Source organism: Equus quagga, chromosome 16, assembly GCF_021613505.1.
Source record: "Equus quagga isolate Etosha38 chromosome 16, UCLA_HA_Equagga_1.0, whole genome shotgun sequence".
In the NCBI taxonomy this organism is placed as follows: Eukaryota; Metazoa; Chordata; class Mammalia; order Perissodactyla; family Equidae; genus Equus; species Equus quagga.
In genome coordinates, this window is record NC_060282.1 from 35,861,071 (window position 1) to 35,876,807 (window position 15,737).

The 15,737-nt window shown below is 36.0% G+C and overlaps 1 protein-coding gene across 4 annotated transcripts in view; it reads left to right on the top strand.

Moving 5' to 3' along the window:
• Nucleotides 1-15,737, top strand: part of UBR5 (ubiquitin protein ligase E3 component n-recognin 5) — a 122,440-nt gene that overhangs the window by 74,070 nt on the left and 32,633 nt on the right. For 3 of the 4 annotated variants that reach the window (XM_046642374.1, XM_046642375.1, XM_046642376.1), the window contains exons 23-32: nt 3,780-3,931; nt 4,370-4,465; nt 4,835-4,958; nt 11,046-11,143; nt 11,939-12,087; nt 12,603-12,694; nt 13,913-14,059; nt 14,152-14,270; nt 14,384-14,510; nt 14,608-14,737. In XM_046642374.1, the coding sequence (XP_046498330.1) occupies nt 3,780-3,931; nt 4,370-4,465; nt 4,835-4,958; nt 11,046-11,143; nt 11,939-12,087; nt 12,603-12,694; nt 13,913-14,059; nt 14,152-14,270; nt 14,384-14,510; nt 14,608-14,737 (1,234 nt within the window). The remainder of the gene's footprint in view (nt 1-3,779; nt 3,932-4,369; nt 4,466-4,834; nt 4,959-11,045; nt 11,144-11,938; nt 12,088-12,602; nt 12,695-13,912; nt 14,060-14,151; nt 14,271-14,383; nt 14,511-14,607; nt 14,738-15,737) is intronic. The other variant, XM_046642377.1, reaches the window with a different exon arrangement.

The following is a 15,737-nucleotide window of genomic DNA, read 5'->3' on the forward strand; positions in this document are numbered from 1 at the left end:
AGAGTTTAAGTATAGAACAGTAGGGCCTAGGATGCTTCAACAATTGGGGATAGTTTAGACAAGTAGTTCAAACTCGATTCTTTGAATGTGTTTTAAATTCATCATTCTTGTTTCCTAGGAAGTTATTTTCTTTAGTTGGAGAACAAGTAATAACAATAATTGGAAGAACATCAATCCTTTATTTTCAGAGTGCTTATTTAGGTCACTTTCTCAGATGTCTTAAAGATCTGGGAAGAAATGAAAAGCTGGTGTGTATTATGAATGTTTGATATTTTAAATTTTCAGGCTTTCTGAGTTGTGGGATGGACAAATCTTACAACACATTAAAAATCACTAGATGTTTGAATAGATGAAGAATATAAAGAATTCAGGATATAGCTGGGTTTTTTCCTGAAGAAAATGCACATTTACATTAGACATGAGAACCAAAATTCTTGGATACGTGACAGATCATTAAGGGAAGCACTGCTCACTGTGCTAATGTGATAGGTTGTAAAGTCTACTTAAAATGAAGACTCTCTTTGCCTATTTTCTGTTCCATATTCAACTTTCCCTTTAAAAGTGATTCTTCTAAAATTGGTACCAACTTGATAGCTTCCAAGGTTCAAAAAACATCCTGAAGTGAGATTTATCAAAAACTGTGAGTGACCAAATTATAATTTAAAACATGTAGACTATACAAAATGGAAACTATCACCAGCTTATTTGTTTAGGACTATACTAGGCAGACAAAATGTTTGGTCTACAATGGAAAGCAACTTAAATTCTTGTTGAAGAAATTAGTGTCTGAATTATTTCAGGTATTTCATTTCCTCAGGGAAAATACAGGTGCAAATCAAGTTGGACTCTGATATGGTTGGTCCAATGCCAGTGCTGCCATCTTTTTTCATGTAAGGATTATTTTGAAGGCAAAGACTAAAAGGAGCTTCAAGAGTGGGTGATGTGTTGCTCACAGAAATAATTTGCAGAGTAAGCTCCTTTGAGGCATTTGCCGAAGATTTCACTGCAGTGCTCTTAACCAGTTCAAACTCAGGGCTGCCGGTTGAACAGATGAAAGCACAGGAGTCTTATTATCCACGCCGGGCAGTAGGAAGTCCACAGACTGCTTCATTGAAGTGAAACCCTCCTCTAGCCTACAATGGATTTTCTAGGCGATGCCCCTTGATGAGTATGCAGGCTGGGATTCATGAGCTGTAAGCTCAAAACTGATGCAATTTCAATATTGAATGGAGTACTGTTAAATGCCTTCAGATGATGATTTGACTCAGAAGTTTTGTTATGTGACTCAATAATTCCTGAGTACAAAGGGCAGATTTAGTGGAAAGCTTGATTGATGCATCTGATTGCAGGTGTATGTACTCTAGAGATTGTTAATCTGGAAGACACATGACCTTCGCTTTTTTGTCACAGTGTTATGTTTGAACATGACTGGATTCTAAGGCTTCTGTAGCATGGATATAACGTGCTTACAAAGAGGAAATTACATCATCCTTGAATTCTTCCATATTGTCAGAAAATACGATGACTCCAGGCAAGCCTATACGAAGAAATGTCAAAACTCTGAATCTTAGCAGCCAAGGTGGTATCTCCTCAGTATTGTCCTCAGCCACTGAGGATACAGGTGAATCTTCATGAATTGTGTACAACATCTTGAAGAATAATTTTCTTTTTTTTGTTTTTGGTTTTTTGTTTTTAAAGAATCTATATGAGGAGCTGGGCATTGTACTTAAAAATGTTCCCGAGACCTAATGAAGAAAAGAGGTTAAGGACAATTTTTTAAATGACAAGGAATGACCCCCTCACTTAATATTGAATTGACTACATCACAACAACAAAGTTGAGAGTTTGCAAGTTCAAGATGAGACTATGGTCTCAATTTATCTTCATTTATTCTTAAACTACTCTAAGCTAGAGGTTGGAGAATAGCCCACATGTTTTGTTTGGCCTGTGCTATGTTAAGAATTTTTTTTCTTTAAAATTTGAATGCCTTTAGATGAGCATGTATGCCTCTAGTTTGCTGTTACTCCCTACTTACACCTGACTGCCCTTCCCTCAGTTTATTTTACCTTCTGGGCCAGTAGGCATTGAGTTTGTGACCCTGGTGTAAGCATTCTTCTTGATAAGCCCAAAACATGCATTTATTTTCGGATTATTTGCAGTGCTTCCCAGTTATTGCTGATTTTTTTTTCCTCTCTCTGTGTTTTGAGTAAGACCCATTAGGGTACCAAGTGTCTATGTTGAGCTTAATTAAAATTGTAAAGGAGTATCACAGTGTGAACAGTCACCCTGGTGTGTGCTGTCGCTGGAAAGGAGCCTGTCTTTCTCTTTGGGTGATGACTTTGGACAGAGAAGTGACCTCAACTGAAATAATCTTTGTGCCCCACTCCCCTCCATATTATAAAACCTCTTAGACTCCGATTTCTAAATTTGGAGAGAGAAGAGATTGATACCGTAAAAGAATTAACTATAGGTATTTTTAATAGTGAATACTATAATAACTAATATATTTACTTGAGACATTAAAAAATTTACTTTGCAGAATCTTCCAAAGAATGTGTCTGTTCCCAAAGGTGCTTCATCATACACAAATCTTATAAAATAGACGTGTTCCTGAAAGTAGCCTCTAAAAGAAATTTTTGCAAATGCTTTAAAAAATTTTTTTCTTATAAAACTGGAAGTGTATTGATGTGGAAAAACACATTTAGCCTTGGATTAAATAGTAATTATAATTAGAGATTCAAACGTTAATAAAAGTCTTTCTAGATTACTTATTTTTAGATATATAATGTTCACCTGGTAAGGTGTAAGATCTTTCACATCAGAAATGTCATGTCTTTGGGGTTAAATCTGCATGGGAGAATGAAGCCCCTTGTGTGTTGCCTGGCCCTTAAAATTAAATTTTTACTCTTTATTCATTTAGAAGCTCTAAAATTGTGGCTGAGTGAAGGGATTTGCCTATTGTGCTCTCTCTTAATTGCTGTTAGTTCTTAATGTGTTCATTTTGTAGCATTTGTAAACTTTTATTCAGAGGTATAGATTTTTATACAGGTAGTTACCACTTCCCCTGAAGAGGTCTGTGTTTGTGATTATTTCTTTTCCTTTTTAGTGATGTGCACATCTGTGCAGTATTTTTCTTTTTTTTTGATATAGCAGGAGAAAAAATGTCACGCCCAGACATTAACAACACATTTTACAAGCTCTAATTTCATTCATTCATTTCCTTGGGATGCAAGTTGTGCTGCTAAAAAAACATTTTTTGTATAAAAAATAAATCTAAATTGGTCTTTGTTTTAAAACTACTTACTGTGTGATTATTAGTTCAGTAGCTTTTGAGATCACAGAAAAGGGATTTAGTGGGCTAACAATATTGGTTTTGTGCTAATCAGTGTGTTTGCTGATGTCTATTATTAAACTTAATTCTTGATTATAAACAGGGGACAGAAAAATTTTTTGTTTCAATGATCAGCTGTTCATTTATCTTAACTGTATGAAAGATTATTTTTTAATCTTACTTCATCGCAACTTTTGTTCCCTGTGCTTAAGTTTGTGGGAGCTTACTCTAGTGGGTTTAGTGCTGAACTGGGTACTAGGAGCCCCCAGTTGCATTTCTCTCCCTCACTGACTTATTCTGTGATTCCAGAATGGCATTTGTACTTCACTTCCCTTGCCTGGATTATTTGCTTATAGAGCAAACTTTGATCTCAGATGAGAAGTTCTGTGCACCTTTTCATTATATTTAGACATAGTGGTGAGCCCTAATTTTGTCTATGTTCCTCTAGTTTGAGATTACGGGAAATGATGAGACGTTCATTGAGAGCGGCTGGTTTGGGTAGACATGAAGCTGGAGCTTCATCCAGTGACCACCAGGATCCAGTTTCACCCCCCATAGCTCCCCCTAGTTGGGTTCCTGACCCTCCTGCAATGGATCCTGGTAAGATCTATTATTTTATTTAGTGTTTAACAAAAAGACAAGGTCATGAAAGAAAAGAAATTGAATATTTTAATAGGATATTTAGAAATCTGAAATATTTAAAAGTAGCATAATGAGTATTATAACTAGTTATAAAGATTTCGTTTAAGGGGTTTGTAATTTAAAAATTCGAATTCTAGAAGCTCTTGGCAGGTATCCCTCTTTTATTGAAATAAGTATTTCCATACTGGTAACAAGCTAGCTAGTAACATATCAAGATAAATCAATAATTTGCCTAGTGGATTCCTTACCTTAGAGTTTGGAAAAGAAATTTCCACTTAAACCTCTGTCTGATTTGACCTTTGGCTTGCAGAGAAAAGCCTTAAGGCCAGTTAAGAGAACATGTTAGGGATATGTTGCCTATAATGATGTACATCCTGCTGTTCTGTTTACTGAAAGATGGTGACATTGATTTTATCCTGGCCCCTGCTGTGGGATCTCTTACCACAGCAGCGACTGGCACCGGTCAAGGACCAAGCACCTCTACCATTCCAGGTGAGAATCTGTATTATTTTATCTGCTTTGGCCTTTGGAAGATAGAAGGACACATTTTGGATATAGGTTTTTACAGATCCACATTTTATCTCAAGGAGACTTTCCTGGGCTTGAAAAGCATCTAATTCTCTGAATTATCTTCCATATGTCAGTGAAATTGTGGTGTTTGTGTACATATATTTCATCACTTGAGATTTGTAAAGTGTGTTAATGTGTTTAAATTCTCTGTAATGAAATTATTTATTACTAATAGTAGAATATTTGTCTGGTGGTTTATTTAATAGATATTTGGTATGTTATTCCAGAATATTCTTTCACTCTGTCTTGTTTACTCTTATTTTGTTACCAAATGGCTCTGCTTAATTACAGGTCCTTCCACAGAGCCATCTGTAGTAGAATCTAAGGATCGAAAGGCCAACGCTCACTTTATATTAAAATTGTTATGTGACAGTGTTGTTCTGCAGCCCTATCTACGAGAACTCCTCTCTGCCAAGTAAGAAGTTTAATATACTTTTGATTGGAGAATTCAGTCCATTTACATTTAGAGTGATTATTGATGTATGAGGGCCTAATGCTGCCATTTTATCGCTCGTTTTCCGGCTCTTCTGCATTTCCTTTGTTTCTCATCCTGTGTATTTTGGACTACCAATTCAGTTAGGTAGTTTTCTGTGATGGTTTTCTTAGTTTTCTCTTTATTTATCATTTGTGTTTGTTCTGATTATTTTTTTAGTGGTTACTATGAGGTTTGTATAAAAAAAATCTTATAGATGAGCTATATCTGTCCATTTTCTGATAGCCTCTTATTTCCTTAGACTAAGCCGATTCCAGGTCTTGCCTCTTCCCCTACTCAGTTATTATTGTCACAACTTAGTCCATCTTGTGTTGTGAGTCTGGTTAAAATGACGAGATTATATTTATTTTTGGTGTTTTCCTTCCCTTTATCTGTAATGTTCTAATTGTTTGCTAACCTGTTCTGATAGGGAACTGCTATTTTCTGGTTTTGTCTACCTCTTTATCTCTTTGCTCAAGGCTTTGTAGTCCCTTTTTTTTCAGGTATGAGGGCCTTCTTGAACATATCTTGGAGGGGGGGGGGTGGTTCTTTGGGGGATGAATTCCCTTAGCTTTTGTTTATCTGAGAAAGTTTTTATTTCTCCATCATATCTGAAAGATATTTTCACTGGATAGAGTATTTGTGGCTGAAAGTTTTTGTCGTTCAGAATTTTGAATGTGTCATTCCAGTCTCTCCTAGCCTGTAAGGTTTCTGCTAAGAAATCTGCTGAAAGCCTGATAGGGGTTCCTTTGTAAGTTATTTTCTTCTGCCTTGCTGCCCTCAATATTTTTTCTTTGTCATTGGCTTTTACCAGCTTTACTACTGCATGCCTTGGAGAAGGTTTTTTTACATTGCTACAGTTAGGAGATGTATTGGCTTCTTTCACTTTTATTTCCAGCTCCTTCCCCAGGTTTGGGAAGTTCTCAGCTATTATTTCTTTGAACAAGTTATCGTTCCATTCTCCTTCTCTTCTCCCACTGGAATACCTATAACCCTTATGTTGCATTTCTTAGTTGAGTTGAATATTTCTTGGAAAATTTCTTCATTTCTTTTTTGTCTTAGTTCTCTCTCCTCCTCCATCTGGAGCATTTCTATATTTCTGTCCTCCAAACTGGTGATTCATTCCTCTGTAATAGCGGCTCTGTTATTTAGGAAGTCTAGATTCTTCTTTATCTCATCTGTTGTATTTTTCATCTCCAACATTTCTGATTGGTTCTTCTTTATAGTTTCAATCTCTTTGTGAAGAAGTTCTTGATTTCTTTGAACTGTCTATCTGTATTTTCTTTGTAACTCATTGAGTTTTTTTCATGATAGCTATTTGAATTCTCTGTCATTTACATTATAAATTTCTGTATTTCAGGATTGATTTCTGGGTGCCTGTCATTCTCCTTCTGTGGACTGAATATATTTTTTCATACTGTTTGATGGTGTGGATTTGTGCCTCCGCGTAGTGATAGTATCTGCTCATGGCTTCCACCTGCTGCCACTGGGTGTGGTTCAAAAGCTGTGTATTCTGAACCTGCTGTGATCTGCAGCCTGCTCACTCTCAGCTGCTGCTTTTCTATCTGTGTGGGCACTCTGGCTGACCAGCTGAGCTAGAGTGCCGGGCCGGGGAGGGGTGCTTGTTTTCCCTTGCACCACCCTAGGAGTGTTCTCACTCTTCCCTCACTATCTGCTCTTCTAGGGTGCTAGCTTGATGAAGACACCTCTGCAATAGCTTAGTCACCTCTAGGTGGGATTTTCCCATGGGCTGTGAGGGAACTTAGAGAGCAAAGGTGTTCCTGTAGAGGGCCACCCCATGCCCCTCTCCTCTCAGAGCTGCACCATCCGGAGCCCAGGGTCACTGCTGTTGGCAGAGGGAGAGGAGATTCCCTTTACCATCTTCCACTTCCTTTGGGGCGCTGTCCAGCAACCTCCACCTTCAGGCGTATGGCTACGTGGGTCTCTCAGATGTCTTTTGTGTTGTGTGAATGTCCTTTGTTGGTATATGAATGTCCTTTTTGTTATATCTTAGCGGGGGAGAGGCTAAGGGGAGAGCTTTCTCTGCCATGATGCTGATGTCACTTTCTTAATATATTTTTGATGTGAAGATTTAGCTTAGCTCCTTTTTACTGTTCAAGTTGATCTTCTTGCAGTGTATGGACAACAGTTATCTTATGTGAACTTAAAGTAATTTATCAGAATCTAAGCTAGCCCTTGTCTAGTGGTTAAGATTTGGCACTCTCACCACTGTGGCCCTGGTTTGTTTGCTGGTCATGGAACTGTACCATACCACTGGTCTGTCAGTTGTCCTACTGTGGCAGCTGCATGTTTCTGTGATGCTGAAAGCTATGCCACAGTTATTTCAAATAATAGCAGGGTCACCCAGGGTGGAAGGTTTCAGTGGAGCTTCCAGACTAAGACAGACTAGGAAGAAGGACCTGGCCACCCACTTCTGAAAAAAATGGCCATGAAAACCCTATAATAGTGGTGCATAGTCTGATATAGCACCAGAAGATGAGAGGATGGCACAAAAATACCAGGTAGGGTTGTGCTCTGCTGTACACAGGATTTCTAGGAGTCAGAATCTACTGAACTTGATGGCGCTGACAACAAATCAGGATCTAGCATTGTATTCCCTCTTGTTACAGAGCTTTCTTTCAGTGAAAGAGAAAGGGGCCTTTTCGATATAATATAGTATACACTAAATGAATACAAATCAATTTTATGTTAGCTTGATCAGGGTATATATTTATATCTTTAAAAGATCACAGTATAGTTATTCTCAAATGTGAATCCATAAACTAGTTCTATCACTGTCACCTGGAGAACTTTAAAAGCTATACAGACTCTTCCTCAGGCTCTGCCCTAGACCTGTGACTCTGTAGGTCTGGGATGGAGCCTGGAGTCTAGCTTTTAAAACACCGTGGATGATTCTGATGGTTTCTTTAGAAATCTTTTTCACTTGCAGAATCATCATGAGATATTCAGCATTTTTGATAAGTATTCTGGATAAATGCTTATTAACCATTAATAGATTATTTCTTTGCTTTCAGCGTGATTGTTTATCTTCTTTTATAAACTCATTATAATAATAAACATTTTTATAAAAGTTAGCTATTGTCTGTACCAAACTCTACTTGCAGTAACTCTTTTAATTCTAGCAATAAGCATCTGGAGTAGGTAATATTATCCCCATTTCACATTTGAAGAAACAGGCTTAGAGGTTAATTAACTTGCCCAGAGTCACAAAACTCTAGTAAGTGGTATAGCTGGAGTTCCAACCCTAGTTCATCTCTTGATTCCAGAACTGAAACTCTCACTCATCACCTTTATGCCACCTCCCCATAATTAAGTACAAGAAAGTGTTTTGAGTTTTTTATTTTTGAGGGCAAGTTTTTATGTTTAAACCTTATTGACCTTATGATGAAAATGACCCATTTTATGAATTTATGATTACTGTAATGAATGCTGCCCCACTAGTAAAAAAAAAAAAACGTCATTGGCTTATAAGTAAAGTTAGTACTACAGAGGCAGCTTAGTGATTTATTAGTGGTGTGATACATAGATAAAAATGTATATACAAATACAGTGTAACTTTCTATTTTTGTTTTCTCAGTTGTCATTTTTAGTTGCTTTTTATGGTGTTTTTAAGCAATATCCTCTTTGTATAATTTCCTCAGAATCATTTGGTGGTGTTTAACAATTTACCATATGTTCTTATTCATTTTCTCTTTGTTTTTAATCCATTTTGCATTTCTGTAATTAATTTATATTTCACTAATCCTTTAATTTAGTATATTCATAATGGTTGATTTTTTTCCCCTTTATATGAGAAAATATGTAAAATATCTGGAAAACTCTCAATATGTCATTCCATTAATAAGCTGGTAGTCATGGCAGCTTTGAAACAAATTAGAGGAGAGGCAAAGTTTTTTTTCCTGACTTTTAGGTGATAAGCATGGAGATTCTCAAATTGGTCTTTTTTTCCCTAATAAAATTTCCTAAGTGGGGGGCTGGCCCAGCAATTAAGTGTGCATGTTCCGCTTCAGTGGCCCAGGGTTCACCAGTTCAGATCCTGGGTGTGGACATGGCACCACTTGGCAAGCCATGCTGTGGCAGGCATCCCACATACAAAGCAGAGGAAGCTGGGCACGTATGTTAGCTCAGGGCCAGTCTTCCTCAGCAAAAAGAGGAGGATTGGCAGCTGTTAGCTCAGGGCTAATCTTCCTCAGGGAAAAAAAAAAAATTCCCTAAGTGGTGTATTTGGAAATAAGTTACCATATAGATGACTCAGTTAAGAAAAGTTTTATTCTTAATTGTGTTTGGCAATATATAAGAATACGTCAGAGCTCTGAATCTCTGTTTGAGCATAATGGTGATAGAGGTGCATATGTGTTGAGGATGAAGGATTTGAAAAAAGAATATTCATTATTTTCAATTTAAGGGTCCCCCCCAACCTCCCTCCAATCCCAGGTGTGGGTGGTTGGATTTTCTTTTTATAATATAAGCTAAAGAAAGTAAATTTTGATAAAATCATCCTGGTTACTAAAGATGCAAAGTATTCTATTATTCTCAACCAACTCATACTTAATGTGAGGAGAGAAGTAGTATGAAGCTTTTTTTGGTATGTTGTTTTGTTTTTAATTAAAAGTGTGGACATGTTTTTTAAAAAATGAAAAACATTGCACTGCGGAAACTTTAAAACTTTATCTCTGCTGTCTGGTAACCCATAATTAAATTGGGGTATATATTAGACATTTGTAACATGTACATTAATTTGGGGTAGGAGGGATACGTAAGTGTATTTTGGAGTAAACCGCAGGGAGAAATGTGTTTATTCTGTTTTAGGTAGCTTTATGAAGATGAAGCTTGAGTAGAGCCATGAGGAGGAATAGGAAGGGAAAAGAATGAGCAACAACATAGACATGGAGAAGTATAAATATTTTCAGCAACAGCGATTCATTCAATTAAAAGTGGAGGATTAGAAGAGGTGAACAATAGCCAGTGAATCTGGAAAATTAGGTTAAAACCACCACTTTGGTTTCTGTTCGTTGGGCTCGCATCTTCTGAATAATGGTTTTGGTTAGACTGTAATAGAACCAAAGTGGAGTTAAAAAATAATAGTGTGATAATGGTATAAAAAAGGATTAAAATAGGCAAGAGTAGAGACTAGAATAGAGGCTATGTTTCGTATGTCTACCTGGAGCCTTTAATATCTGTGTTGTAATAGCTGAACTAATGAGTTGTTGAAAGTGAAAAGAAAGATTAGTTGCAATAGTAAAAAACTGATTTAGAAGGAAGACTTCATGAAGAATGCAAGTTTTTGTCTTAGTTTCTTAGTTGACTGCCATAGATAAATCAGGTAGAGAGCAGGTTTGGGGAGAAAGATTATTTTTGGTTGTTAGACATGTTGAATGTGAGGTATCACTGGGAAATCCCAAGTAGACTTGTCAAGTAATCAGGTGTAGATGTTGGAACTATATTATCGTCATAGAAGTGGTAGTTGCTCTGGTGGATGAGAGGGAGGCACAAATGGTTGAGGACTGAATTTTGGGAAATGCACAGGATCCAGGAGGGAGTAGAAATTCAGTGAAGAATATCCAAGGTACATTTTTAAGAGAAGATGCATGATAATAATAGCTAATCTTTATTGAGTACGTGTTATTTGCTAAGCATTGTGCTAAAAGCTTTTGAAGCAATAGTTCATTTAATCCTTATCGCAATTGTATAAGATAGAGCCTGTTACTATCCCCACATCTAGAAAGTATTAGTTTGACTTTAGAGCCCTTGCTAATCTATTCTTTAGTGTCACTAAGGCCAAGAAAGGAGAGTGTGGTTTAGAGAGTCAAGGACTCTACAGAGGTGGTTTTCTTTCTTAAATGTGGTAATATGAGGCCAGAAAATACCACCAATGATTTTTTTTGAGTGGTGGGACATTAATTAATATAACAAAACTAGTTTTTGTTTCATTAGGAACAGATTTTTTTTAATAACCAGGAAGGACAAGAGTTAGTAAAATATTTTAATGTACAGTTTTTCTCATTTTAGGGATGCAAGAGGAATGACCCCATTTATGTCAGCTGTAAGTGGCCGAGCTTATCCCGCTGCAATTACCATCTTAGAAACAGCCCAGAAAATTGCAAAAGGTAATTTATTTCAAGTCTTCAATGAGTTCTTATTTTTTAATTTGAATATATTCTCTTCTGTACATAAAATTTCATAATTATTCAGACCTAATTTTTATATATAAAAATAATTGATTAGAAACTATCAAGAGAATTCTTTTGTGTATGTGTAAAATTCATCTGTTTTTACTTTTTTAAAGTATATTGTATCTTCTAACTTTCCATCAAAAAGAAGCTGGTATAAATTTCTTAAATTAAAAACAAATTCCATAATGAATAGTTAATGACTAGTCTTTTGAAAATGAAGATGGATAGAACCTGTCAGTGGTTAATTGGTGGTAATGGTAAAATTTTATAGAAATAATAGGCCAAATGTCTTATTGTTCTTCAGACTTGGAATTCCTGCTTAATAGCAAGCATTAAAGAGTATCAGTTCCTGCCATCCAGCCTTTAAAAGATTAAAGTGATTATCTTTTTAAAAATACTGGCTATAAATAATTTATGTGATTGTCTATAATTTGTTAAATAGAGCTAGAACTCGAATCTTCACTGTATAACGCAGAGTTAAGGATTCAGGCAGCTGACGTGTGGTTTGTGTAACCCTCCTATGTGCTTATGATATAATTACACTTTGTAGCTGAATTGATTGGATTTCCTTGTACGTGGACTTTGTATATCAATTTTTAAAATTAATATATAGTAGTTTCTGATTTATACTGTGTAAATGTTAGAGCTTATCCATTTGAGGAAAGTAGTAGATGGCTGGGACTAGGTCCTTTCTTAATATATGAACTATTGTGTTCTTAATCTTTTTAGCTGAAGTATCCTCAAGTGAAAAAGAGGAAGATGTATTTATGGGAATGGTTTGCCCATCAGGTACCAACCCTGATGACTCTCCTTTGTATGTCTTATGTTGTAATGATACCTGCAGTTTCACATGGACTGGAGCAGAGCACATTAACCAGGTCAGTTATTTTATATTTCCTTATGTTGTTTATGCTATCTTCAGGTTTTCTTCTTTTCCCTTTGACCATCGTTAGAGTTATAGTTTAGCTTTGGAATTACAAGTCTGATATTTCCTTTTACTCTGAGTTATAAAATTCTCCAAAGAAAATTAATTTTTATTTAATTCTTAAATGTGACAGGAGTTGATTGTTAAATTAGTTATGAAATACTATGAAAATTAGAAATGTTAATGGGGTAGTATAATCGGATCCACAACTCTTGATAGAGATTTCATAACCATAATTCCTTTCTTTGGATGATACAAATTATTTTTGCCTTACTGGTAATATTTGATTTTTATTTATATAATATTGTAAAATGCATATTCATTGTACCCATCGAGGACTCTTTGTTTCCAGAGCACATTAATTTTGCTTTGCTGTCGTGATTGAATTGTTTTAGAAAATAGCAGAAATAATCATTAGGTGAGATATATGTATTATTATTCTTTTAAAAAGTATACTCTTAATTTTAGGATATTTTTGAGTGTCGAACTTGTGGCTTGCTGGAGTCACTCTGTTGTTGTACAGAATGTGCACGGGTTTGTCATAAAGGTCATGATTGCAAGTGAGTACAACTCTAGTTTTTTTTGCTTTAATATTATAAACTGTTTAGATTCATATTGCTGTATTAAAATAATCTGTACCAAGTCATATTTTAATTGTTTCATAATTCAGAAAGCATGAGGTTTTCTCAGGTTGTCCTCTTTGAGCTAATTTATGTAATAAAATGTGATTCTTGATGTAAAGTGTACTTTCAAATGTTTGCTAATTCTAATGTAGCCCTCTTTAAATAAAAGTAGCCTAATATGCTAAGGAATATGTGATCATACATTGTGACTAGGATCAGATTAGTCTTTTGAGAAACATATCTACAGAGTATTTTCGTCTATATTCTCCAGCCAGTCTCTGGCCTCCTGCAGTCGGGTCTACCAGCAGGAAATTGCTGCAGGCAGTAAGAGAAGCATGGTGAATGTTAAGCCTGGGCCTTATTTACTTCTTAAACTAGATGTAATAACCTTTCACCCAGCAATAGAGTTACCATGGCTAGTTTGTTAGTTTTTACAGACCTAAGAAGCAAAACACCCCCGCCCCAGCACTAACATTTGTAGTGTCTCAGTCTTAATAGGAACATCAGCTTAACTGCTACACATGTGTAGATGTTATAGTCAATAGAAACTTGGTTTGTAAAAACCATCTGTTGTGCTTTAAAATAAGCAATTATATAAGACAAGTGGAAAATTTTTAGAGATATTGCATTATTTGTGACTTTTATTAAAAGAATTTTAAATAATATGTTTGTCTTCCTTATTTTAAACATCTAAAAGTGATAATATATTTATTCCCGATTGCTTACTAATTGTACTCATTGGCTAGCTGCTAGGGGGGTGGTGACAAAATAGTCCCTGTCCTCACAGGATTTGCCGTCCTTTCTGAGGACACAAACAAGAAACACCTGCCCATAAGGTGTTAGGGCCCATTAGTGTACATAGGAGGGCCGCTTAAACTGAACTGGGGCTGTGGGATTAGGGGAGACTTGCCAGGAAGTGGACATACCCGAGTCATGACAAGATCCCTCTTCTCATGAGAGTTTTGTGTTGCTTTATAGACTTCATACCACTAAGTAATCCTTCTTGTTATGTATACTTTAACAGTTATACTTCACATTTAAAAATTAACAAGGATTCTATCTGGTTTCCATGAGTTAGGCTTCCATAATTTCAATGTAGAGCTTTGTATTTGTTTTAAATTTCGATTTTTGTACTTGTGTATGAATTCTTTCTAGACTCAAACGGACATCACCCACAGCCTATTGTGATTGTTGGGAGAAATGTAAATGTAAAACTCTAATTGCTGGACAGAAGTCTGCTCGTCTTGATCTGCTCTATCGCCTGCTTACTGCTACTAATCTAGTCACTCTGCCAAACAGCAGGCAAGTGGGATTTTTAGGACATAAATTAAGTTGAAAAAGCACAGCACATCCAAGTAGTCTTTCCCCCCTCACAACAATCTTCCGTTTTGCAGGGGAGAGCACCTCTTACTCTTTTTAGTGCAGACAGTTGCAAGGCAGACAGTAGAGCACTGCCAGTACAGACCTCCTCGAATCAGAGAGGATCGGAACCGGAAAACAGCGAATCCTGAAGGTGAGTGAATTTGACAGTTACGACGTTGGAATGTTTATTTGTAACTGTAAAGGTAATAAACATTCACAATTACATTTATTTCTGTCTTAGCCAATGTTTCTTTTCCTTTTTAGATTCAGATATGCCTGATCATGATTTAGAGCCCCCAAGGTTTGCCCAGCTTGCATTGGAGCGTGTTCTACAGGACTGGAATGCTTTAAAATCCATGATTATGTTTGGGTCACAGGAGAATAAAGATCCGTATGTATTCACTAGAAACTCTTTAGATTTATGCATTTGGCATGTTAGTCTAGGCAATCACAGTGCATTCTCTTCTGTCTTTCCTTCCACCCTCAAGTCTCAGTGCCAGCAGTAGGATAGGCCATCTTTTGCCAGAAGAGCAAGTGTACCTCAATCAGCAAAGTGGCACAATCCGGCTGGACTGTTTCACTCATTGCCTTATAGTGAAGTGCACAGCAGATATTTTGGTAAGTCCTTTGACTGTTTATTTACAAGCATATGAAAAGGATGTTTTTCCTACTCGGCTTCCCGTAATTTTACTAATCCAAACTCGTAAGCACTGATAAACTCTAATTAAACAGTACATGAAGGGGAATGGAATTTTGGGGGTGATTTAAATATCTCAGTTAACAGCAGAAGCTCCTTTCATTCTAAATAAAGATCTTAAAATGTGTTTAAAATACAACAGTATAAAAATACATGGAGCAGTGTTCAAAACTAATAGTAACTCAGTGCAAAATTTTTTTCAGCACGCCTTTTTGCTATGAAATTAGAGAACAATATAAACTAGAAAACCCAGTGCTGATGAGGTTATGGTAAAACGAACACCTCAGACACTCATGGAGTGGCATTGCATTTGGTACTCTTTTGGAAAACAAATTGGTAGCGTCAAGAGCTGTAAAAATATTGTCCTCAGAACTTGTCGTAAAGAAATAATTTATGGTATGAGAAAGAAAAAAATCATGTCACAGAATAATGTAAAATTAAGAAATGGAAATACTTTATGAATCTAATAACAATGGACTATTGAATCAATTATAGCCCAACCACTTACTGAAATGTAGTGCAGCAATTTAAAAGTTAAAAGGTTAAGTAATATTTTAAAAAAAACAGAGAAAACAGAACATGAAATTGGGTGTTCTCTGTAATTAATATCTATATGATAGATGCTACGTAGAAATGAGAGGAATAACGGTTACGTGAGAGGGATGGAATTAGGAACTTATTAATCTAAGTATCTGAATTTGCTTTGCTATTTCAGTAATTACCCTATATTGAGTGAAATATATTCTTCTGATTTATTTGGTAGTCTTCTAAATATTAATTGATATACATAGGACTATGCGACTAAAAACAAGAAATCAGACATTTAAGACCCACTGTAGGTCAATCACAGTGGTAGGCATGTGGCATAAATTAATCACTGATGTTGTAAATGTTTGGTTAAATTTATTTTGAGATTTTTAT